We start from the raw sequence: 24,091 nt of genomic DNA on the forward strand, positions 1-24,091 counted from the left end.
GTGGGCGAGATCGCGATCGCGGCGGGCGGGCGACGGGCGGAAGGGCGACCGACCGGGCGGGCGGCAGGAGGTTCGCGACTCCACGCCACAAGTGTTCGCGGCGTGGACGCGCGAGGAGGTGTCCCGATCTCGTAGCGGAGCCGCGCCAATCTCGCGCGAACCCGCGCTCCGCGCGCGTCGAGTCGATCTCCGTCTGGCGGGCTGCGCGCCGCGAGACGCACCGCGGGACGCACCGCCGGACGCACCGAGTCCCATACCGAGTCCCATCGATCCCGAGTAGGAGACGCACGTGCCGAGTCGCGCGGCCTTTCCGAACCGAGCGCGCCCACCAGGTTCGACCATTATTTTTATACCATTTGCCAGGCTACTCCGATCTCTTCTCTCGAGCTCCTTAGCCGCGAGTGGGAAAACCCGGAAACGCGGTGCCGTTTCGCTTCCGGGGCTCTGATCGCCGGGAAAACGCCCCCGATTTTCCGCCCGAGCGGTGTCGGACGTGTCGTGGAGGTTGTCTAGGCGATACCTTTACGTACGGTAATTGGGATACAAAATGGAACGTACTTTCGTTATGGCATACCTGGATCCGCGACGAGTTCTCTGAGGGAGTAATTAATATTTGTCAAATCGAAGTACCTATTTGTACGTTAAGATGAGTAAAAGTGGCTACACGCGGAAGCCTCGTTTATGAAACTTTTCTCTGAACTGGGGGTATCGAATCGATTGAAAGTTTATAACGTGCATATGGAGGCTATAAGAAAGGTCCTGACCCTCGTGAAATTTCATGAGCGGTGGGACCTTCGTTATATCCTCCGTATCAATGGGGTAAAGTTTGAAAGGATTCGGTACACCCAATTCGGGGAAAAGTTTCATAAAGGAGACCTCTTTGGCGCCCCTTTCGCGTTCCCTTAACCATTCGATACCGTTCGCGCATGCTTTTTAATGTATTTGGCGCGAAACTCTCCCGAGTTTCCTAATGCAATCGGGTATGGCGTTTGGATCTCGTGGTTGTCGCTCGGTTTCGTTTAGACGCGGAGTGAAACGAACCATCTCGTCGAGCCGCTATTATTATCGTAGGACTAGATTCCTCGTCTTCCTCGGGCATCGCCGTCGATCGCGCCGAACGGAAGGCAACTATTACGTGCGATCGGTACAACGGTCACGGTTACCATTACGACACAAGTCGCGACTATCTCCGGAGCCGGCTGGCAGATGCCGTTTGTTTTCCTCGCGTTGCGCTGCCTAGGCAAATTATCCTCGCGGTGCAAATTAAATCGTCAATAATCGTCGAGAGGATTTCTCGTTTTTCCGTCTCTCGAAAGGTTCCAGGAATCCAATTCCCGAGATTATCCGATCAATTTTCGCATACGAAATTAAAAATTTCGTATAACCCTTTCAAATGTTGACAAATGACCCGACTTTATAACAATGCAACATTTTTCATGCGAATCTATTCGTTAAGTGAAAAAGAATTCTTATGAACTCGAAAATACGGGCTCAGAATTTAAAAGGGTGCCGGAAAATCGTGCGTTCCCGTCCGGAGCGTTTTGACCCGATGCCACCTCGAAAGATCGATCGATCGACTATATTAAAAAATCGAGGAATCGGCTGGAAAAATCTCGTACCGTGTAACGGATTCGACCCGCAAGAAATATTTGTCGTACGCGTAACGCGCACTCGGCACGATTTATTTAGATTTATTCGTTCGTGGATGTTCGTAAAAATTGTATAAAACTGCAAACACGTGGGATATCGCGTACGTTTCTGCGATGTGATAAATAATGAAGTATTGCCCGTCGTTCCTACTTCGTAATATCCCTGTCCATCTTTTCGTCGAATTCGGTAAAATCTTGTCCGCGTGAGCAATTATTCTTTAAGAAATTATTTAATTCCAATTGTTCCAATTAATTATTCCGAAATGATTCCAATCGAAACACCGTGCAGATTCAACAGGTGACGCGGAACGTTCCGGGTGCACCCGATCCCGAGTTTCGAAAAATCTAGCGGGTCCGTGCTTACGTTATTGGTAGACATTCGAAAGCTTTCCGAATACTTTTCGGGGCACGGAGCAAACGCAAACGGGCCTCGCGTTCGAGGGTCGAATACGGAGCGGAGTGTCACGATTTAACACCGTTTTCGAACGGAAACTCGGCGCGAGTACCCGAGTTCCATTTTTTACCGAATAAAGGACGTCCCTCCGGCCTCGTCTCTCGGAGCCCCGGCAAAAAGAGCATTCCGTAAAAGCTTTTGCCACTCGTCCGCGAGAGTACAGGAACGCGCTTATTCTTAATCCCTCGAAACTGGTTCAAACTCACGGGAGGTCGATCTCTCCGATCTCGCGCAATAAACCTCTCCTCGCGTTCCCGTGCCCGCTTTTTCGCGAGCTTTCCTCCGTCTTTGCCGCCGAATTTTCGATGTCTCCCCTGAAGGGGCCGCGAGCTTTATCGCCGTTTCCAGTCGGATACTTTCGCGCGAGTTCATTTTTTCTCTCGGAATCCAGGGAGAGGACACCGTTCCCTCCCTCGCGATTAATCATCCCTCTTGACACGAGCCCCGACGAGCCTGACGATTTCGGGCGTGGACACTTTTTCGGGACATTTTTTTTTTCTTCGTGATCCTAATCTCGAAACGTGGAAGAAAAACGCCGAATAAATTCAAAGGGTGTATCTTTTCTAGCGCACGATTTTCGTCGCGAAACAGGTGGGCAGTCGGGCTCTAAAAGAGCGACGGAGACCAGGGAAAAGGGAGGCAGCTTGGTTTCAGCTGGCGCAAACAATAGCCGGCCCGCTAATAGGTGTACAGTGGCACTATTTATGATAGCCCTGCACGGCAGGATGGGATCGTAGGGGAGATCGGAGTATCGCCATAGCTAATCGTACCACCCAAGGTGGCACAGATTGAGAGCCCCATCAGCACACATCCTCTGTCGGGTCCAGGAGTAGCGGAGGTCGGCTATCCCGCCTGTGCCGCCCCCCGGCCGTGGTGACGGAGCGGCCACTTCCGGCAAGCCGGAAGCGTCCATGTGAGCCGAGCCGACCGGGAAACCGACGGGAACCCAGCCGACATGGAGGTCGCTTCCGAGCTGTACGTATACCATTACCAATGCCTGTAACTGTACCTCGATACGCGATTCGCGCCATTTCCGGTCACGCCCGGAAACCGACTCGATTTCCCATTCTTTTTATTTACTCTCCATTCCCGATCGTATTTACCTGGGGAAAGTGAACGATCGAATCGTAGGAATTTAGAATGGAGATTTTTGTATTTCTTTTTTATGGCACAAATATTAAGAAATTCGGGAGAGTTTCGCGCCAAATATATAAGCGGCGCGAAACGTTGACCGAGTCGTTATCTGCGATGATTTGTCTGGTGCGAAAAACTGGACAAAGAATGTCGTTTCCTGAATCTCTTGAATGAGCCATGTCAACATTAACCGGATCATCGAGATTGAACCATTTTTCTGCGTTTTTTGAGCTATGAACGAAACCGATTGGTACATTTAATACAGAGATGTGCCATTTTAGATATTTTACCTCTCTCGACGTGCTCGATACCGTAGTAGTTTTCTTTTTGTGTCGTTAACCGTGGTCTTCGTTTTGTCATGACTATTATTTCACGTGGAAGCGGCTCCCCGTTGAAATCTCCGAGTACATAAGTCATAAGCAATGCACCCGTAATGGTACAATACGTGCCCGATACCGAGACGGTTCTGTCGTATGTACGAGGTGTACCTGAAAGGAGTCTACGTGTCGTCACGTGGTGTCACGGCCGATGTCGTTTGTGAATACCTTCCAATGCCTATTTTCCCATCACTTTTCTGCATATGAAATACTATGAACGTCCATGTCGTTAAACGGTCGTATTTCATAACGAAAGGTTTTTACTCACGGGTCTAACGAGACCTGTCCGACAATGAAATTACGTAACGTTTATATTTTTACCTGCTGATCCGACCAAAGTCACCCTGAACTTTGGAGAACCCATAATTTCGCATTTTTCAAATGAATTTCGTCGGCTAAAATGACGCGGGAAATGGTCAAATTGAAAGTTTTCGTAGGCCGGTTAAAAATGAGAGAGAGGTCGAATTTTCGGGACGTTAACGGACCTCGGTGGAAGAACGTTTGAAGAAGCTGACGCGATAACTCGGCCATCGTTAAACGCCGTCGAGTCGAAACGGATAATGCGCCGTAAGGGAAGCGTAATTATTCTGCCTATGAGAGGCCTCTTGTCGATCGAAGGCCGTCCGCGGATATCGAGGTATCGAGGTATCGAGGGCCGCGTCGCGCTGCATCCATAGTCTCCGGACCATCGCGGAATTCAAATTTTCCCAGGAAAGATGAATAATTCCTCCTCCGTGCGTGCACGCTTCGGCTAGGTTGCGTAACGCCTGCTTCCTGGGATCGGATCGGACGCGATCCCCTCGATCTTCTCGATCTACGTGATTCGTAATCCCTGCGATCCCGTGATTTCGATTCGACTTCACGCCTCGGCGGAACTTAATAATTATTCCGCCGATCCGTGGCGAGATTCTCCGCATACGGAAGCGAAGACTCGGAGCAAGCGACGTCTTTTATGGCTCGAGATAAGACAATTAAATGTTTGTCGAAGTATGAAATGAAAAAAAAATTAAAATTTCATGACTTTCGGGACCTTCCTTATACCCTCCATATTTATGTTCTAAAATTTGAATCGATTCGGTGCACCCGGGTTGGAAAAAAGATTCACGAACGAGAACTCTGACACCAGTTTCACGTCCCCTTAACGATCCCACCTTGGCGATCGGCCGAGAAGCGACCGAGCCTCCGTGGGTGACGCAGTTCTGCGGGAGAAAAAAGGAGTCGAGCGTAGATAACGTCAATTATGCAATCCAGCCCGGGACGGCACTTTAAGTACAATGTCTCCGATGTCAATGGAAGCAAAGGCGAGCTTCAAAGAAGCACCAGAGTCGCTTCTGGTCTCGACGCCGGAGAGGAACGGAAGCTGCGCCGATTAAATCCAACCGCGAGCTTCTCGCCTCGAAATTTCAAAACGACCGTGTAAGGTCCAAGTTAAAGAGCCGATCGGTTTGATTCTATGTACAGGGAGAGGTACTTAACTTTATGACCTAGATTACCGCTGTTCTGCATGCACTTAACGAGAAATGCTTTCGACAAAAGTTGTGTGCCTTCGAGAGCTCGGTCATACATAATGCCCGGAACAAATGTTTAATACCTTGCTCCTTTTCCTCGATGTGTTCTAAATTTCAACATTTATACCGCGTAACTTTTTATTCAACCATTTCTTGTAGACTCGTGCATCGTCGTTGCATCGGATCGAATTTACGAATTTGTTGCAAATGTCTTTGACCAGGAAATATTTATTTACTACTTTATGTACGCTTTTGTCTACGTTGGAAATAAACGACCTCGAGATGACTCCAAGCGTGTCGTTTCGCGGGAGACGCCAAGCGACGCCATTTTGGTATCACGAATTCATCCCGTTATAAACATACGCTCTCATGTTATCGTTGCTGCGTACCGACACCGGAATACTCAAAGTCTCGGGATAAAGTTATGCAACCCAAAGTTGAATGGAGAGCCCGCTCGAACGGGCCGTGTCTTTTTTACCGCGTTCCCAGGAGCTTCCGCTCGTAATTGTCGTCGCTCATGAAGTCACCCCTGCAGGCTCGCATATCCGCATAATTTATCGAACGAGAATTTTCGAAAGAGGCCTCGACTCAAAAATTTAGATTCCAAGCTGACTTCAAAGGGACGCCAGAAATGGAAAAGATCCAACGAATTGGACAAACTTCTTTGAATGAATTCTCTTCCAATTTCAACATTTTTTTCCGACGAATTTCAATATTGCCCTGACAACAAAAATTCATTGAACCAAAGAAATATTTTGTTAATTCAAAGAATAATTATTTGACTGAAATAAATTGTCATGATTCCAAAGACATGTTGCATTAAACGAAGTCTCATCCCGGAAGTTCCTTCGGAGGAAGGGCCGCTTTTGGTCTCGCAGCCTATTTCGACTTGTCATCGAAGTTCCATTGTTCCCGTGACACTAATTCGTATTCGGCTCCCTTCTCGTTGACTCGGAGATCGTATTCGAGCGTCAGCTTCTCTCTGTCGAGCATCTATTGCCGATCTTTGGCAAGGAAAAAAAATGGGACGTCGCGCCGTCTCCGCTTATCGACGACGGGTGGTGTCAATTTCACCGGAATTCCTATTTATATCCTTATTATGATTTCGCGTCTGGCAATGATTTATCGTGGAGTGACTCTCCGAAACTATTTCCGGCCATCGACACCGGCGAAGCGGCGAAACGAGGAAACTCGTATTTTCTCGTCAAACCGTTGACACGGGAGGTCGAAATTAAGACATCCGTCATCGGTTCGGGGCCGTTAATGGCTCTTAATTGTGCCACGGCCGGTTACAATCGCGCCGGTATCCTAAGAACGGCCGATCGGAAAAAAACGCCTTATCACCGATTGCAAGAAACAATTCCAAGATTATACGCGGTCGTCAGAAATGCGTATGATCGTGGTATGTGTATACCATGCTTGATAAAACGTCCAGCAAAAATGTTTTAAAATTATAATATTTTTTTCAACAGGGTATAAGTTGATCCCAGTTGTTTGAAACACTTTTGAAAATGGCACGGGCCAAGATTTACAATACGGTGTACAATATTTCCTTCGCTCGGGATATATGTGCGACATAAAACCGAGTTTAAATAGGGCACACCCGTGTAACCGCGAGAGATATATCGGTTCCAAAATTCGTTTTCTAATTTCACTTCCGTGGCCAGCTCCGATTCGGAGAAGAGAAGCGTCTCCGAGGCCGACCGCGTGGTCGATCATACCAGAATAAACGGTACAACCGCTACGATGTAGGTAACCCAAAAGCCAAAAGTAAGAGCACAAGGTGCCAAAACCGAGGGTGGGTTCGACCTTCGAAGTGCGTACCGCGTGCGGGTTAATTGGCCAAACGCGTGCACGCCCCGCATACGCGGAAACAAGAAAGATATCTGCTCTCCGAGCTGTGACCACCCAAAATCGAATTTACATTCCTTTTTACACACTTCGTTACTTCATTTTTCTATGTGAAACTTCTACTTATTAGGTGTGTAAAAATGCATGTAAATTTACATCGATTTTTATCAGGGTGGCGGACCCGAATGCCTTTGCGGATATGCTATCACCGGTATACGACGAGAAGGCATTCACGTCCGCCGATCTGCTAGGATTATGCGAATCCCATGAAAAATGAAGACGAAAAATCGTTATAGGTCGCCCTTGTCCAGGGACGGCGGACCAGGAGAGAGGACCTCGTATTACCCTCAGGAGCCGAGCAAGAGGCCACGTACCAGAAAACAAAAGGTGGCATCATGCCTGAAACACAACGCCTTGACGATGCTTACCGTCTCGGGTGTCTTCGGCGGCATCATTCTCGGGGTGATTCTGAGAGCCTCGTGGGGTGGCAAGTGGCCGGCCCGCGAGATGATGTACGTCAACTTTCTGGGCGAGCTCTTCCTCAGGATGCTCAAGAGCTTGATCCTGCCGCTGATCATGTCCAGCTTGATCTCCGCGATCGGATCGCTGGATCTCTCGCTCAGCGGGAGGATCGGCGCACGAGCCATCACCTACTACATGGCCACCACCGTCAGCGCCGTCATCTTAGGTCGGTGAGATCAGGAAACTCGGGAGAGTTTTGCGCCAAATGTACACCATTGCGTCCGTACATATGCATATTACTCTATCCGATTCTTTGATAACCCTCGACATTGCCGCTGGACGAGGTTCACGATGACCGGCGACTCGGAATCGTCCGAATTACCGATGATTTCTTCCAGGTATCATCCTGGTGGTGTCCATCCAGCCCGGTAAAGGCGGCAGTACCGCCTCCGTTGCAACCACCGGGGGCAGCAGGAACATAACCACCGTCGACACGCTCCTAGATCTTGCCAGGAACATGTTCCCGCCTAATCTGGTGCAGGCCTGCGTCAGCCAAAGTCGTACCAAACTTTCGTTACCCGAGAACGAGACCCTCGGTAAGAAAATGCTCCGGGAAGTTCCCTATCCGAATCCGGAAGGGAATCTCGAATTACGATAGAGGGAGATAAAAGAAAGGTAGCGATCGTTGCCATAACGTCCGCTTCGTTCTCAGCCCTGCCGATTTTAAAATGGAAAATCGACTCGGAGGACACGCCCGGCATGAACATCCTGGGTCTCGTCGTTTTCGCCACCGTCCTGGGAATCACTCTCGGAAAAATGGGCTCTCAGGGGAAGCCGCTGTTGGACTTCTTCGAGGCCTTGTCTTCGGCTATGATGATCATCACCAACTGGGTGATCTGGTAATAAGAACCGGTTCCATGTGACTAACTTATGGCTGACGAAGATCCTCTCTTCCGCGACCCGAGGTGGGAGTTTGACGCAGGGTAACGGAGAAATTCTTACAGGTTATCCCCGGTCGGTGTCTTCTTCCTGGTGGCCGCAAAGATTCTGGAAATGGATTCCTTCGACGTGATCATCAGTCAGCTGGGGATGTATTTCCTGACGGTGGTGGTGGGTCTCTGCATCCACGGCTTCATCGTCCTGCCGGCGATATTCTTCGTGTTGACCAAGAAGAATCCCCTGGTCTACATCTCCAACATGGCGCAAGCCCTGGCCACGGCGTTTGGAACGTCTTCCAGCTCGGCCACTCTGCCGGTCGCTATCGGCTGTCTGGAGGATCGAAACGGGATCGATCCGAGGGTCTCTCGATTCGTGATGCCCATCGGAGCGACCATCAACATGGATGGCACCGCGCTTTACGAGGCCGTTGCCGCGCTCTTCATCGCTCAAGTCCGAGACGTGCATCTGAGCTTCGGGCATCTCGTGGCGGTTAGGTAATTCGACGAGTGTAGATATGTACAATGAATCCGCGTCAAAGTGATGCAAAATTTGCATGAAAATCGATTTTCCGTATCATACGAAGATCGTGAATTTCTATTCGGGTTTCGTTGTCCTCAGCATCACCGCGACCGCCGCGAGCATCGGTGCAGCCGGAATCCCGCAGGCGGGACTCGTCACCATGGTCATGGTTTTGGATACCGTCGGTTTGCCGGCCGACGACGTTACTTTGATCGTCGCCGTGGATTGGTTACTGTAAGTGGCGACGCCAAAGCTAACCGGTGCCCCCAACGTGCTCGAGTGATCCCAACGCGTGATTTGATTTTAGCGATCGTTTGAGGACAACGGTGAACGTGGTGGGCGACTCCCTGGGTGCAGGAATCGTCAATTACTTCAGTCGAAACGAGCTGACCTCCATGCCGCGCCTAGCGAACGCACAAAACGGCGCCGACCATGTCACCACGTCGATATGAACGGGCGAACGTGTCGTCGAAGATACCAGGCGTGTTCGAAATTTGCCGAGGATCGTCGTCCTCGGCTCGTCCTGCCAGGAGGATCCTCCGGCGGACGCCTTCCCGTCTCCGATGAAAACGGCGGACACCGGAAGTGACGACGATCGGCGGTGCGAAGGTCCACACTAGCCAATACGAATACTCCAGCCGTAACGTCGCCTTGGGACGACAACGCGTAGGCGACCCAATTGCCGCTTTTTAAGGGTTTAAGCTTGCTCCAAGTCGTTGCTTTCGTTCCGTTTGTTTCATCCAGCGAGATCCATTTCTTAACGAAACGAGAAGTAATCCCGCGCGCAGAGAGTGTCGGGGCGGACAACCTAAACGACGTTGTAGCGAAGGATCGGTATATATTCGATTGCTGGGGTGGACTTTGGAAAAAAGACGACCCCCGGGATTACTGCGACTCGGATTGCTCCCCTTCATCTTTTAACCCTAGGTAAACTACCATATTTTTGTATAATCCAGCCTCTTTTGTTGTACATTTGACGTTTACGTCTTTGTATAATTCTCTCACGACGTAAGGAATCGACCGTGCGTTTTGTATCACGATCCGCGTCCTAGACGCGATCGATTTTGTCTTGAAATCAATGTCGAAAAAGTGTCATGGAAAGTTTCAGAGCTCGGAAAGCTCGAAACTGTCAGAAATTCAATTTTTTCATAAAAGTACGCGCTCGCGAAGGATTTACGTATAAATATTCGCAAGGGGCAGATCTTCCTTCGAGCAAATACTCCGAGTCATTTAGTTATCGGCGGAAGAGCCGCATCTATAAACCAGGAAAAAGAATAGAATGACTCGAAGGGACAACGACCTCCTCTGAAAAAACACCCCGGATACTGTAAATACTCCAGCAGATTCGCGGATCCTCTCTCGGAGGTAGCTGATCCCCTTGTATTTTTCAATTAATCCCCAGGAGATCGAGTATACGTACAATTATGCCACAATGAAAGTATATACAAAACCCGCGTACAAAAGAAACGCAAAGCGCTTCGTCGATCAACGTCATCGGAACAACTTCCGCGTGGCGTTCCACCTCGTCGGCAACGAGTCTCGTTTCTAATAACAAAGTATATTAATATTTATAATATTCTTAAGCAAATACATTAATATACATGCATACATATATAAATATATATATATATATATATATTTACATGTACATATTAATACTTAAACTTTAGAGAGACGTTGGTCGTTTACGTGCATTTACTCGATTACGCGTCGAGGTTCTCGCGTCGTTTCGTTGCTCAACGAGTTACGCTCGTTAATCGTAACCTCTGCGAAGCCGCGCGATCGTTCGTCGATCGCGTCGGCTTACTTGTTAAATTTCGTTGATCGAAGATATCCAGGAAAGCGTTCATACATCGGACGACCCGCGTAGGGTCCTGATTCCGTACCGCGTTGATCGTGAGATCTGCCGTGCGAAAACTCGTTAACTTGTAACATATGCACACGTGAGATAGAAGCTCGTAGAGTACCACGTGTTTACCCTCGGAGTAAATTAAGATTTGCGCCCAATCGTTCGAGTTTCGTCTCGCGAGATGAGGCACAATGTGTATTTAGAATTTTCGCGCGAGCGGTGTCTTCGAGCGGAGATTTGTCCAATCGAAGTCGCGACAATGACGATTATTTACATAAGAGTAACGCATAACATGTTAATGGCAATGACAAATAATACTCGTGTATTCATAAATGTGTATGCAGTGTCAAGTTAGAAGTACTTCGCGCAAAAGCGACATTCATTCCACGCAGTTTTGGCTCTTTCAAGAGCGTTCCTCAGTTCAAAATGCCACCCGCGGTGCGAGTGTTCGTTGCGATAGTTCGTTGTTCTCGTTCGGATTCTGAAAAGCGCTTCGGAAAAATGGCGACTTCTCTCGTTTGTTTTCCGTTTCTTCCCCGTTATAAATAAACGTAAATTTATTGATTAAACGTGAACGTCAATGCGCAATGACTTGAAGTAGTACGATGTACCTGTAGCCGACGTACCGACGATGCGTTAGCGCGTCGCGCCTTTAACGATGTAATGTTCTGTGTACGATCGTTGTAACCGACTTGCCGGAATAAAGAGAACGACCCTTCTCTAAAAGTCTCGTTCGGATGGTTTATGGTTCTTAATGATATATTAATCACTGGACAGGAGACATCATTTACAATTTACGTTATATTGATCCAACTTTGAAGATAAGTAGTATCAATGTTTCGACTCATGGTGACGACAATTTTACTAATGTCCAGCCAATAAAGAAATCGTGGTGCTCTGCAGTATGTTACCTCGCTAGGATTAAAAAGAAATAAACAAGAGAGCAGAGAGGGCTTACCCACAGAAAAATTAATTGATTCGTTGAACAAAATCGTCTGATCGTCCGCATTTGGCTTAGTTTAGAAAACGTTTTGGTTGAAGTTTAATTTATTCAGCCAAACTTTACTTCGTTCGGATACAGCGGCTTTTTAAACATAGTTTTGTCAATTTTAGAAAGTACTTTAGAAGACAAACCAATAATTTATTATTCATATCGCGAGAAGTATGGAAAAGAAAACCGATAATGGAACGCGAAGATTATATCGCTAAATCTAGTTTTGCCCGTAAATAAACAGCTGCATGGGATAACTCTATTCTTCCTAAACAAAATAAGCTGTAACTTTTTCAAACCTCGTATCTCTGAAAAAAGTTGCAGCCACTCGCTCGCAGCCGTCGTCAAGCCGCCACCGTCAACTGCCGCATGGTATTACCATCACGAGTACCTGAGCCGCCAACGGCGACTGGTAGATGGTACCGCCATCGCGAGTGCGCGAGCTCTTATCAGAAATTCATTGCGCTGCCCTTGGGGGTAAAAAACGGTGAAAGCTAACGTACGAAACCAGAGGGCAGCACAGGATGCGATCGCACGATCCTGCCCATGAGCAATCTCCCAACTCATCTCTGGTAAACGTTCATTCTATGTTCTCTTATATTATGAACGAAGTGACGGCGATGTGTCCACGCGTATTATCTTTACTTTTCGAAATTTCCATTCATCCTCATCGTTGAATTCATTTCCGGCATAATTAGAATGCCTTTTGCTGAAAATTATGGCAGTCAACAGAACTTTGCTCGTAAAAGACGTTCCAAGACTTACAAGGACCAAAGTGTTGACACTTGCGAGAAAACGGTGATTGATAAAAAGTTTCAATTACCGCTGGGAACACTTTTCTTTCTTCAGTTTGTAGCGATCACGATATCACTTTTTATTTATCTGAATAGCATTCATCCATACTATTTCATCGACGAAGCTTTTCATATCCCCCAGACTCTACGATATTGCGAAGGGAAGTTTTTCGAAGTAGGTACATGGAATACTCTAAGTACGTGCTCACAGAATATGGCACATCTAATTAACATACGTTATTTGCAGTGGGATTCTAAGATAACGACATTGCCCGGTTTATATCTCATCACAGCCGGAGTACTTGCCCCTTTTGGCCTTTGTAATATAACATGGATTCGCTCCATAAACTTAATTGGAACGCTTTTTAATGTTTTCTTGGTTTACAAGATCACAAAGTACAATCGATCTGGTTTTTCTCATAGCGATTGGATACACCTTACGACGACTTATGTCATTGTACTCTTTCCACCGCTTTATTTCTGGTTCTTTCTGTATTATACAGACGTTATTTCAGTTAATACGGTATTATTAATGCTGTTGTTGCAACTGCAGAAGCATTTTACAGCTGCTGCTTTTGTGGGTAAGTATACAAGCATAATTTACCATTTCTTCGTTCTTAATTCATTATCGACGTGTCACGACCACATCTATTAAGTGCTATTTTATGTTCATTGGCAATAGCGATACAGAATTTGTCCGATATGTTTACAGGAATGTTATCCATATTTGTGAGACAAACCAACATCATTTGGGTAGTATTACTTACCGTAGAGCGTGCTTTACAGTTGTTAGAAACCAGATTAAAAAATCCTATTTCCCAGAGGATACTATCTTCACCAAAATATGTCCATGTAAGGCAATCATTTTGGTACTATATATTGTACATATTTGTGATTTATTTAAACTATTAAATTAATTAATGTTTTCAGTTACTCTGGGACTACACAGTTGATGAAGCTCGCCGTGGACTTACTCCATTTTTTAAATTCGTCTTACAAATGGGTTTCCATCTCCTACCATATGTCACGATAATCTTAGGATTCATCGCATTCGTAATCTGGAACGGTGGTATAGTTGTCGGAGACCATAGTGCTCACGTACCGACAATTCATGTACCACAAATGTTCTATTTTTCTATTTTTACCCTTTGTTTTGCATGGCCTTATATGCTTCCCCACGGGAAGGGATTTTTTCGGAGTATTCGAAGACACTGGCAGTTAACTAGTTTACTTCTTGTATCAATGATAACTGTGATCCATTTTAATACTCTAGTTCACCCGTACGTATTAGCGGACAATAGACATTACGTTTTTTATGTGTGGAACAAACTAATGGGGCGATATGTATGGTTCAAGTACGTCGTTATTCCCGTGTACGGATTCTCTATGTATGCATTTCTTGCGTGCATCGGTCACGTACGTTATTTATCTAAAATTGCATACATCGGAGCTGTTTGTACGGTACTTATCCCCCAGTTATTGCTGGAACCTCGTTATTTCATCATTCCGTACATTATCTTCCGTCTGCATATACAAAAACCAAAATTTTGGCAACTATCCCTGGAGCTCCTTGCAACATTAACAGTGAATTTTCTGCAATTCTTCATTTTTGCAAACAAAGTCTTCTATTGGCCCGATCAACCGAATCCCCAAAGAATCTCTTGGTAACCAGAACCAACAACCAATGTTTCCATTTCTAAATATTAAAATCAAAGAATACCAACAATGCCGTAACTTTTATCTTCAAAATTCCTCCAGCTTTACTTCTAAATATAAAACAATTCACGATGGAATTTCATCGACTGTAAAAGGATATAAACACGTCAAAAAAGAAAAAACGGGCAGGAAACGCGAAAATAAAAGTTACCCGCAGCGGCGCTTTTTCCTTTGCTTTTTATTTCTCCCTCCCTTCTCATCTCTCTGTAAATGTAGAGCGACTATTATAATGACTAATAAGAGATCTTACACTTCGGTATATTACATCTTACAAAGAAGTCGCCGCTTATAATTAATCACTTCTCCGATCGCTCCAATCGCGTACGATATAAGAATAAGTAGCACTGCATCACTTGTTCCATCTTAGGTATTATACAAATATAATACATGTTCGTTTTCACTCGTTTGTTCCTTCCGGCTCGCGCGTTCGTTCTCGTTTGCTTGTTCGTTACGACTCGAACGGCATGCAAGGCGATCTAGTGCCGGTTTCTCGATACAATGTGCATGTCGGCTGCAATTGAAACACCCCAGCGAGAACGTCATCGTAATCGCTCGGCAATCGATCGCCTTGGATGCATCATGAAACCTGACCGTTACTACGGGTAATACGTATAGAATAAGTATTAATATTTCAATAGGCGTCTTAAGGTCACGCGAAAGTGGCGTCAAAGGTATCTCGTTTATGAAACTTTTCTCCAAAATGGGTGTACCGAACCGATTCAAACTTGACAATATAAATACGGAGGCTACGAGGAAGGTCCTAAAACTCGTGGTTTTTTTTTCATTAGTTCATAGATATTTAAAAAATGTGTTATAAAGAATTAAATTTCATGTGGGTCAGGACCTTCCTTGTAGCTTCCTTGTTAACGTTGTAAAATTTGCAACGATTCGGCACCCCCAGATCGGAAAAAAGTTTTAATAAACGATTGACTCTTCGGATGCCACTATCGTACCCCCTTAAGTGATCTGACCTACATCGAGAGACTCGGATTTGCCTCGCGCACCATTTCCCTAATATTGAAACGCGTGCATCAGTGGGGTATTTTTAATTTACTTTGATTTTAAAACTCCCGATCGCTCGACTCCAGACTGGTGCGAATTCTGCGTCTCTTAGAGAGTCAAGTCGACCTCTCGTTCACCTAAAGCATATACGCGTTACTTCGCAACGGCCTTTCGTTAAATGTTATTATCGTAGTTATATTATTGCTTGACAACAGGTCTTTTTAACGTGTTACGGGGAATGGCGTTCCCTTCGGAGAACGGAAAATCGTACAAACATTTTTTGGATACTGCAATTAAACGTCACCGTTCTTTGGGGACATTTTTCGGTCGGACAAAGCGACCAAATTCGATTTGTGATTTGTGATTTAAAAAGTCGGGTGTAGTCCCCCCCCCAAAAAAAAAAAAAAAAACTTGAAAACCCAACTTTCAGGAAAATTAAATAAAATTATCTGGATCTTAAATACTGAGACATACTGAAAATTAACGTATAAAATAACTTTGGAAGGTAACAATCGGAAAGGAGATATCTTTCTCTCGGCTCTCCCCGCGTATTGGACTATATCCTAAAGGGTAGCACTTTCTTTTTATCCCGCTTTAACGAAATAGCAGAACCGCGTTAGAGACCGCGAACGTGATCGAGCTACATAGGAACCGTGCGAAGGGTCTCTTCTTGGTCCTCGTAGATCCGAAGAAGAGCACAGAATCAGGAATGTGTGAAATCGAACGTAGCGAAGCCTAAAGTGACGTACGGTCTCGTCTCCTGATAACGAGGAGCGAATTCGAACTCGCACCCAACTCCTCGCGGTGCCAGCTCGAAAATTAAAGAGCAGAGGAGGAAGTCTTCTTTAAGGGGGGTGGTAGGTTGTAAAACGCGTTTTAATCGAAGTAAACTTGAAAAAAATACAAGGGTATCAAAAATATTTTCTTGCGGAGCTAATTCATTTGTTAAAAATCATTCGGTTCGTCAAAAATCCGTGCCGTCGTGTCCTAAACAATATTCTCTGGTCTCTAAAACCACCATAACTCTTCGTTTTGGAGCTTCTGTTTTCGTTAAAACCCTGTAGATCGTGGAAAAAAAAATAATAAAAACTTCCATATTCCACAAATTTGCCATTTTTAAACATTTTTAAATTTCTTCACCTCAAGTACTCCTTAAAATATTAAGGAAAACAACCTCGTCGGTGAATATTTCATACGACTTTACATTCTCTTTTATACTCACTTCGATTAAAATGCATTTCGCAACTAACCAACGCCCTTAATTACCGGTCTGTCGTCAATTCGGTAGGTTTGGGGTTCACGGCGCGCAGGGAAGCGCATTCGTATCTCTATCTAAACCTAATCCTCGATCTCCAATACGGAGGACAATAATCATTCCTCTCCGCATGGGCGACATAGAGAAAAATATTTAGTCTCATCGATATAATACGCACAGCCCTCGGAGTAACGACCGCCCCGTTACTCCACTTTGTAAAAGCCTCCGCAATTTTCACTTAGACGCCGTAATATCGTTTTAAAATCAATTTACACGTATCTATCGCGAGCCTGGCCCTTATTTATACAAGGATATAAAACGTTCTTGAATACCTTTCAATGGAAGCGTTACGCCATCGACTGGACAGTGCAGGGGGTAGAACGTGCGTTAACGCCCGTTCAACAATTTTTAACAGCCTTCTATGCGCACAGAATGGATACGCTTAAGGTGATACGAAAGTGGCGTCGAAAAGGTTTCGTTCGTGAAACTTCTCTCTGAACCGGGGGTACCGAACCGTCTCAAACTTTCCATCGTAAATGGGGAGACTGTAAGGAACATCCGGACACCCGTGAAATTTCCATTTTTTAAAACTTTGTAGATATTTTCAAAATTTTGTACAAAAATTGAAATTTTGTGAGGGTCGGGCTCTTCCTTGTAGCCTTCGTATTCACCTTGTAAAATTTGAAACGATTCGGTACACCCAGCTCCGAGAAAAGTTTCACGAACAATTGACCTCTCGAATAATGGTTTCATATCATCTTAAATCGACCCGCGTTCCTTGAACGTTACTCGCACTGGCATTCTTTTTTTCTCTTTCTACTCCACGACCCTACAAATATACATCGGTCGCCATAAAAGGTACAAAGGGATGCGTCCGCTTCTACCGCAGAAATTTCCCCCCTTCTCGTATCGCTAAGAAATTCATTCCGGTGGGGCAAGTACTCGAGAAACTTTGGAAAGAAAATTCTATAAATTCGAGAGGCGTCCTTTCGCGCACCGTATACTCTGACCATCCTCGGTTTGCCAGGAAGTTCACGCCATTCCGGGAGCGCGAACGGCTCCTTGCTTTCCAATCGATCAACGTATCTCGATACGAATCCGATCGCTATCAAAGTCGACCGGGCAGGGTAATCGATATCGATACGAGCGTCCTAATCAATTAATAAGGTCGAAACGTTCTCCCCGCGGGCCGAATCCTGCACTCTCGGGTCGTTCCCGAGAGCCGTCCCACCGAATCGCCGTTACGGTTTTCCGAGTCCCTAAATCGAACACATGCAAGGCGGAATCGCGCACACTCGTGTGGAAAAACACCCTACATAGGAGTCCACCGGGAAATCTCTTCCCAGGACTCGTTTCGCCTGGTCTACGTGAGCAATTTGTGCGGAGAGAGCGAGGCCGATTCCGGTCCCCACAGAACCCCGGGGGTAAGGTTGCGCGGCCGGACTCGATCGAGTTCGTTTCCGAGGTCTACCCTCCCCTCCAGAAAAACGGAGGCTGACCAAGCCCGATCGCCCGTTTCCTTCGGAGCGGATTCCCCGCGTGGGTCCCGAGATTTCTCGTCCCCCTAGCTACCGGCAAAGGCGCGCCACCCGCGGAGCAAGGAAGCAGCGATAGGCACTGGTCGCTCCGACCCGGGGAGATCCGGGGACACCTGGCGAACCCTGACGAGACGAGGGCGGTCGGCATCATACGATCTGTTGCTTGAGGACGACGAGATTCGTCCCGCCGTGCTGTTGCAGATCCAGCGGGGCGCTCGGTTCGTTCTTCTTGGTCTGCGTGTGCCAGGCGAGGACCCTGGTGCAGTCGTCGGCCAGCAGCTCGATATCCTTCGGCTCGAGGGGCGCCAGGCTCTTGAGGAATCCGTCCTCCTCGTAGCCCGCCCGGAAGGGCATCGTCGCGTTAGGCCGCTCCAGCAGGAACTGAACGCTCACCGCGAACCCGGCCATGTCGACCGGGAACTTCCGCCCCGCTATCCAGCCGTCGTAGAAGCCCGCGAACTTCCCGCCCTTGACGATCGGCGAGCTCAGCCCAAATTTCGTGCACAGTCCCACCGGGAACATGGATACCTTCTTCGTCTTGCGAATCTGAAACGTGGCGTCACCGTCATCCACCTAGCTCGTGCCGATCTACGGAAGAGGGACGCGAGACGTACCTCGGCAAAGAGGTCCAGATCGTAGGTGTTGTCGTCGTCCGCGAAGTAGAAGACACCCTTGGTCGCGTTCGCCCGGATCCACTGCAAGCCTCGGTTCCTGTTGGAGACCCCCCGCGGCTTGGCGCCCTTCTTTCGCTTGTATTTGTCCGGCATGGGAGCTGAAAGTCGAGAAAGACCTCGATACATCGAACGAAACGGCTCCATGAGCAAACAATGGGTACCCTCCTAACGTCGTTCGACGGGCATTTACCGATCATGTGCTCGAATTTGAGGCCGGTCCTGCGGAGGAGCTCGGTGACCTGACGCGTCGGCTCCGTGGCGTCCTCGACGACCAGCCAGTGAACGTTCCGGACGAGCATCAGGGTCTGCGCCATCCTGGTGAGCTCGGGGATCTGTTCGGGCCTCCTGTAGGTCGGGGTCACGACGTAGATGGGATCGGGCATCGGAACCGAGTCGTCGTCCTTGACGTTGGGTCCGCAGGCGGGCTTCGTCGGGGTGGCCGACAGCGCCGTCCCCTCCTTGCCCAGCTGGCTCAACAGCGATTGCACCAGCATGTCGCCGACCTCGGGGCTCAGCCCCGTCGCCAGCTGGACGTTGTACACGGCGGCCCGAATCTGAATTCGGAAAGCTAGGCGTCACGTCTGCCCCTTCGTTCGACCCTTTCGGGAAAAGGGCGACCGCGATTCGGCAAGGCATAACGAAAGAAGGAGGAAGTACATCGATCGACAAAAGCGAGGCAAACTCGTCGGGGATAATTACGGTTTCTTCGGTGATCCTGGGAGGGACGACCTCGACCCCGGCATCCTCGCCGACCTCTGCTCCGTCGGCGGATCCTCCGGTTCCGTAGGCCGACACCTGATCGAGCCTGATGCCCGTCGACAGGTGATACTGGTAGAAGACCACGCAGATTCCCACCAAGGCGATCACCCCCATCTTCATGGAAGGCTTCATCGTGCCGGACCCTGCCGAAACAACGAGAACTCGGTCAACGACTTCCGATCGATCCCAGGCGACCTCTTGCCCGATATCCATTAAACTGCCGGCACTCGCGGTTCCGGCTCCGGCCGACCCGGACTTACCCTAATTACCTGCAACTTTTCGCGTCGATGATTTCACTGAGTTTCCCTCGATTAAACGCCGATAGCGATATCGATATCGATATCGGGCCCGAGCCCGATTGTTGCCGCGGCGGAAAGAAACTCGCCGATACGGCGAGTCGGTGCTTTTCCGATCGTTCGAATGTTTCGACGAAACGCGGAAACAAGGGGCGGAAAGAGCACGATGAATTTTCAATCGGAGAGTTTAGAATGCGATTCGGATATATTTCGGAACGCGTCGGTTCCGAGGGGCTATTCGCTCAAGAAATCGTTGGAAATCACCGAACACCGTCACGATTTTAAGGCCGAACGTCGCTTGTTACCGAATCGCCCTCTTGTGCATCGTATGAAAGATATTATGTTATTATGATAATATGTCAACATTCCTGGTATTAAAACTGGCACGTCCCTATTCCAACGGATAAAATGTACACGTTTTACAGATGTTTCCGTAAGTTTAAAAAATTTTTCTTTTATCCCTGCGGGATTGCGCCATTCCCCCGAGGGTCCGCGACTCGTTGACTCATTTCTATTTATGCGAGATGCTCCAAGAGTCCGTGTACCCCGGAAGAGCTCGTCCCACCCAGCAGCCGGCTCGCGATATTCCGACCGGCAGATAAATGTGAGAATATTTAAGAAAATGGCGATACCAGAGGTCTCCGGTTTTAGGCTGAAAGCAGCAAAGGGGGGTAAACGTCTCGGAGTGGAAAGCACCGGCCGAAAACGGCGGGGCAGGGTAAATTCGAGTCCTGGAAGTCGGCCAAAGCTTTTCATAATCCGAGAATGTATCTCAAAATGTTTCTCCAAGGGTCGTTGCATACGTTTCCGGGCGCCGTAAAAGTGGTGGGAGATATCGATACTCGCATCTCCTGATGGAGTTGCGACCGACTCCGCAAAAAGTCGTCCTTTACCGATATCGGAAACGGCGAGGTTCTCTCGGAGCACGTGGCTAATCGCTTTCGAAGCGATTTAAAAGCCGTTTATGTAACGTTTGCGAGCAAGTGCACCTGCCGAGGGAGCGTGCACGCGCATTCCCCTCGTCGGTGATTCTTTCATTGATCTTCGTGATCTTCGAGGCATAATAATCGCTTTCGCGCGTTATCTTTACTCGCCCCAACCCGAAGAAGACAGCGGACGGCTCCTCCCTTGTTGCGAGTGGAAACGGACCGGCAGAAGTCAGCCAGAAACGAGTCCATTGTTGGACGACTTTCCTCGTCCGGCCGGGCGTCGTTCGTGAATGGACGATTGACTTTCGCGGGGAAGCCGGGCTCGCAATTAGGCGGGGAAAACTCGACCGCGTCTACGTCGCGGCCATTCGACGACGCCTCCGCAACAATGCCCGTCGGATTTTGCGTGCACGTCCCGGCGAACAATCGCGACGAACGCGTCGAGATCCGCCCGAGAAGCTCCAAAGCGCTTTCTTTCCGAAAATTCAATAGACGCCGCGGGCAGTCGCATCAACGACGCGACTACGTGCAGGTGCATCCCAGCCCCCCGGAGAGGCATTTGCAACTGTCACGACCATGGCGACGCAGCCTCGAAACTCGATATCGAGCCTTTATGACTCTTGTCAAATAAAGTAACGAAACATACGATGAGAACCGCCAGTCCTTTTTTTGTAACGTACAAAGTCTGGCCTGGTTTATTTGGCCGTTAAGCCCGACGTTGCTTGGGTCCGTTTCGTATTTTATTTTATATCGTTTCGACTGGATTAAACGACAATAACGTAGTAATGTTTTAAGACAATCGCGTTAAGAAATGAATTGATATTTTCGTTTAATAAGTTTTCCTGTACGATGGAGTAATTTAACCAAAGCGTATGTCCTTCGTGAAATCGTAAGGAACGTGTCCGCAAAAATCTGACCAGGAGATTTCGAGATCATCCCGATCATGTAAACGCACTTTTTTTGTCTTTATACGATGATATATAAGTGCAGATGGCACCGATACAAAAAATCTGTTCATAAAGCGGACTCCCGAACGTTCGTTTCGAACCTCTAAGTACGTCGTTGATGCTAGAATTCCGGAGCTGCTCTCGTGGCTTCCGCTATCAAACTGGAGCACCGGCAAACCCGATAAGGCTGTTTCGACTTGAAATCGATCGGCCACGAGGACCTAACCACAAGCAAGAACTGTACGTTAATCCGAGATCGATAATCCTACGTCAATGAATATGAAACCTCCTTTGTCTCGGGCAGATAAGGCACAGAAATCGGCGAGACGAGCTCTTATCGATTTAGATGCCGTTCCGAAAAGTCGAAATTATTCGGATCGATTGTACGACGCGCAGTGTACATATCTAGGTCCTGCAGTGGCGACTCGTTTGACTCGCTGACAGAAAACGTCCCAGATTCTTATAAAATAAATCATTTCCTTGTTCCGCAAATGATTCTCTTGATCCAGATACGTAAGAATCAAAGTTTCCGAGATAATCTCTTATCGAAATATTAAACGAGATTCAATAATCAATTTGGATAGTACCCAGTTTTCCACCTTTCTACCGTCTTTTTTTCAGGAAGACCACGCGAAAGTAGAAAGTAAGAAACTGAATGGGAATGGATGCGATTTCGGACGAACCGGGGTAGGAATTCGGGAAGGCGAGGGGCGGGGAAAGCGAAATCAGCGCGCGTGCGCCGGAGAGCGGAGGATCGCGTATCCGCGCGGGCGTTGCTGATAACCCGATAAGGAGCCGGAAGCACGGCCGAGCCATAACACGCAACTCCAGCGAAACATCGACCAACATGAAGCCCCGTGTGCCGAAAATACCGACGAAAGGCCCCGCAAAATTCATCTCCCGAGGCTGTCGCGACTCTTCTCGCGCAGAGAAAATTAACCCTAGAACTATCTATGGATTTTTATGGCCGTCGAAAACCAGTCATTTTGCCTGGGCCTGGTAGTTCTAATGTCAATGAAAAATGTACGCAAGGGGGTGTATTCGGCGCAATCCTGACAAAAAAAAAGGGAAGCTTTTTTTATTCTCATTTCTCATGAAATGTCGATAATTATCGCAGAGAATAACACACCAACAACGGAAATATTCGTGTAAATTGTCTCAATACTAACCCGCAAAGGTCATCGTATATAAGAAGTAACGAGAAAAGATGAATTAAATCAGTGTTTTACTTTTTATTACGCCTTTATCGTCCTCTATCGTGACTTAAGAAGATTCGCTTAAAAGAAATGGCCCCACGCGTAAACACCACGGGAAAGAATTTAACGAAACGTGCCACGCTATGAAATGCTCTTCAAAATGTGTCCACGATGCCACGTCTCGCTTTCGTAATAAACTTTTCTCTGGATCGGCGCGATGGATCTCTCGATAAGGGCCCCATAGGAGTGCCTCCTCTCGGGAGTTTCCGCTATTCAAGAAACTCGGTAGAGTTTCGAGCCAAATACATGTGAACGAGGAACTCGTTTGTTATACGCCGCGTTGAGAGGATTTCCTTGCGAGCATTCCAGAGCGTTGCGTTGGCAAGCTCGTTAAGAAGTTGCGGCTGGGGCGACTTTTCGTATTCATTGTATATTTCGACGGAATTCCATGTCGGGTGCTCCAAAATGTTTGTCCGATTATTCCGGCCACTCGGCCCCGAGGAGGTCTTTGTTTCCGGGAATTTGTTGCTGGCCTCCGTTTCCAGAAACCGGAGAAACGACCGTTGACTTCCTCGGGAGAGATGCGAGAGCTTTTGTCCGCATGCAAACTAACGCGTCGCGCCGTCGTCGGCGTTTGTCTCGGCTTTTTTGCGCCGAGGACGGACAATGAAGAGAAAAAAAGCGTACTTCGGATTCCGTCGTTCCTTCGAGAGTTTTTACGATTCTGGCGCGTGCGACCGCGCAAAGGAACTAACGGGCCTCTCCTCGGCGGCTCGTTCGCACCTCCGCCGCTGCGAATTTCGTTGCGGCGGAAGTGCCGCCCCGCGAGGGAGCGCTGGGCCGCCCGGGAATAACACCCGATGGGGAAGTCTCGGTTAAAAAAACAACCTAGTTGAGTGTACCTAGTCGGTGCCCGATAAAATCCCGGTCGTTTCCCGGAAACGTGAAAAAATAATGGAGTCCACCGCGGCGGCGTAATTCGACGAGTCCGCAAATAGCGGGCGGATCGAACGCGCAGGTCGCTCGCGATGTTTGAACGGACGCATCCAATCAAGAAGCACCCGTGGAAACCAATAATTTGCCAGATCGCGAGAATGTCAAGTGGCGTTAGGGCGAACGTAAATATTTGACCGGCGGAACCATTCGCGGTTCGACTTTGACGGGGCACGCGGCCATATTTTCGCCCTCCTCCGAAATGCGCGGCTCAAACCTTCGTTGCAAATACCGCGGTGCTTTATTCAAGGTCCTGGCC

The 24,091-nt window shown here is 47.9% G+C and overlaps 3 protein-coding genes across 7 annotated transcripts in view; 2 read left to right on the top strand and 1 right to left on the bottom strand.

The window, feature by feature from the left end:
• The first annotated feature begins 83 nt into the window (after positions 1-83).
• Positions 84-11,468, top strand: LOC105700699 (excitatory amino acid transporter 1). Of its 3 annotated transcripts, none has more exons than XM_012426816.1 (8): positions 84-332; positions 2,671-3,078; positions 7,270-7,661; positions 7,834-8,031; positions 8,148-8,334; positions 8,440-8,868; positions 8,993-9,127; positions 9,201-11,468. In XM_012426816.1, exons 2-8 carry the CDS (start codon positions 3,059-3,061, stop codon positions 9,343-9,345), a joined length of 1,506 nt encoding a protein of 501 aa, XP_012282239.1. In that variant the 5' UTR covers positions 84-332; positions 2,671-3,058; the 3' UTR covers positions 9,346-11,468. The 3 variants fall into 3 exon arrangements, with proteins under 3 accessions (XP_012282239.1, XP_012282241.1, XP_012282240.1); XM_012426818.1 differs by having other exon boundaries at positions 2,815-3,078; XM_012426817.1 differs by having other exon boundaries at positions 2,931-3,078.
• An 876-nt stretch (positions 11,469-12,344) lies between these two features.
• LOC105700711 (putative Dol-P-Glc:Glc(2)Man(9)GlcNAc(2)-PP-Dol alpha-1,2-glucosyltransferase) lies at positions 12,345-14,640 on the top strand. Its single transcript, XM_012426840.1, has 4 exons — positions 12,345-12,702; positions 12,775-13,108; positions 13,240-13,379; positions 13,458-14,640. Exons 1-4 carry the CDS (start codon positions 12,433-12,435, stop codon positions 14,193-14,195), a joined length of 1,482 nt encoding a protein of 493 aa, XP_012282263.1. The 5' UTR covers positions 12,345-12,432; the 3' UTR covers positions 14,196-14,640.
• Positions 14,641-15,002: 362 nt separating this feature from the next.
• Positions 15,003-24,091, bottom strand: part of LOC105700700 (galactosylgalactosylxylosylprotein 3-beta-glucuronosyltransferase P) — a 36,314-nt gene continuing 27,225 nt past the window's right edge. For all 3 annotated transcript variants that reach the window (XM_012426820.1, XM_012426819.2, XM_012426821.1), the window contains 4 exons: positions 19,412-19,614; positions 18,903-19,266; positions 18,653-18,810; positions 15,003-18,584 (listed from right to left, as the gene is read on the bottom strand). In XM_012426820.1, the coding sequence (XP_012282243.1) occupies positions 18,186-18,584; positions 18,653-18,810; positions 18,903-19,266; positions 19,412-19,603 (1,113 nt within the window). In that variant the 5' untranslated portion in view covers positions 19,604-19,614 and the 3' untranslated portion in view covers positions 15,003-18,185. The remainder of the gene's footprint in view (positions 18,585-18,652; positions 18,811-18,902; positions 19,267-19,411; positions 19,615-24,091) is intronic.

This window comes from Orussus abietinus, unplaced genomic scaffold (genome assembly GCF_000612105.2).
Source record: "Orussus abietinus isolate OABI.00-Male unplaced genomic scaffold, Oabi_2.0 scaffold49, whole genome shotgun sequence".
NCBI lineage: Eukaryota > Metazoa > Arthropoda > Insecta > Hymenoptera > Orussidae > Orussus > Orussus abietinus.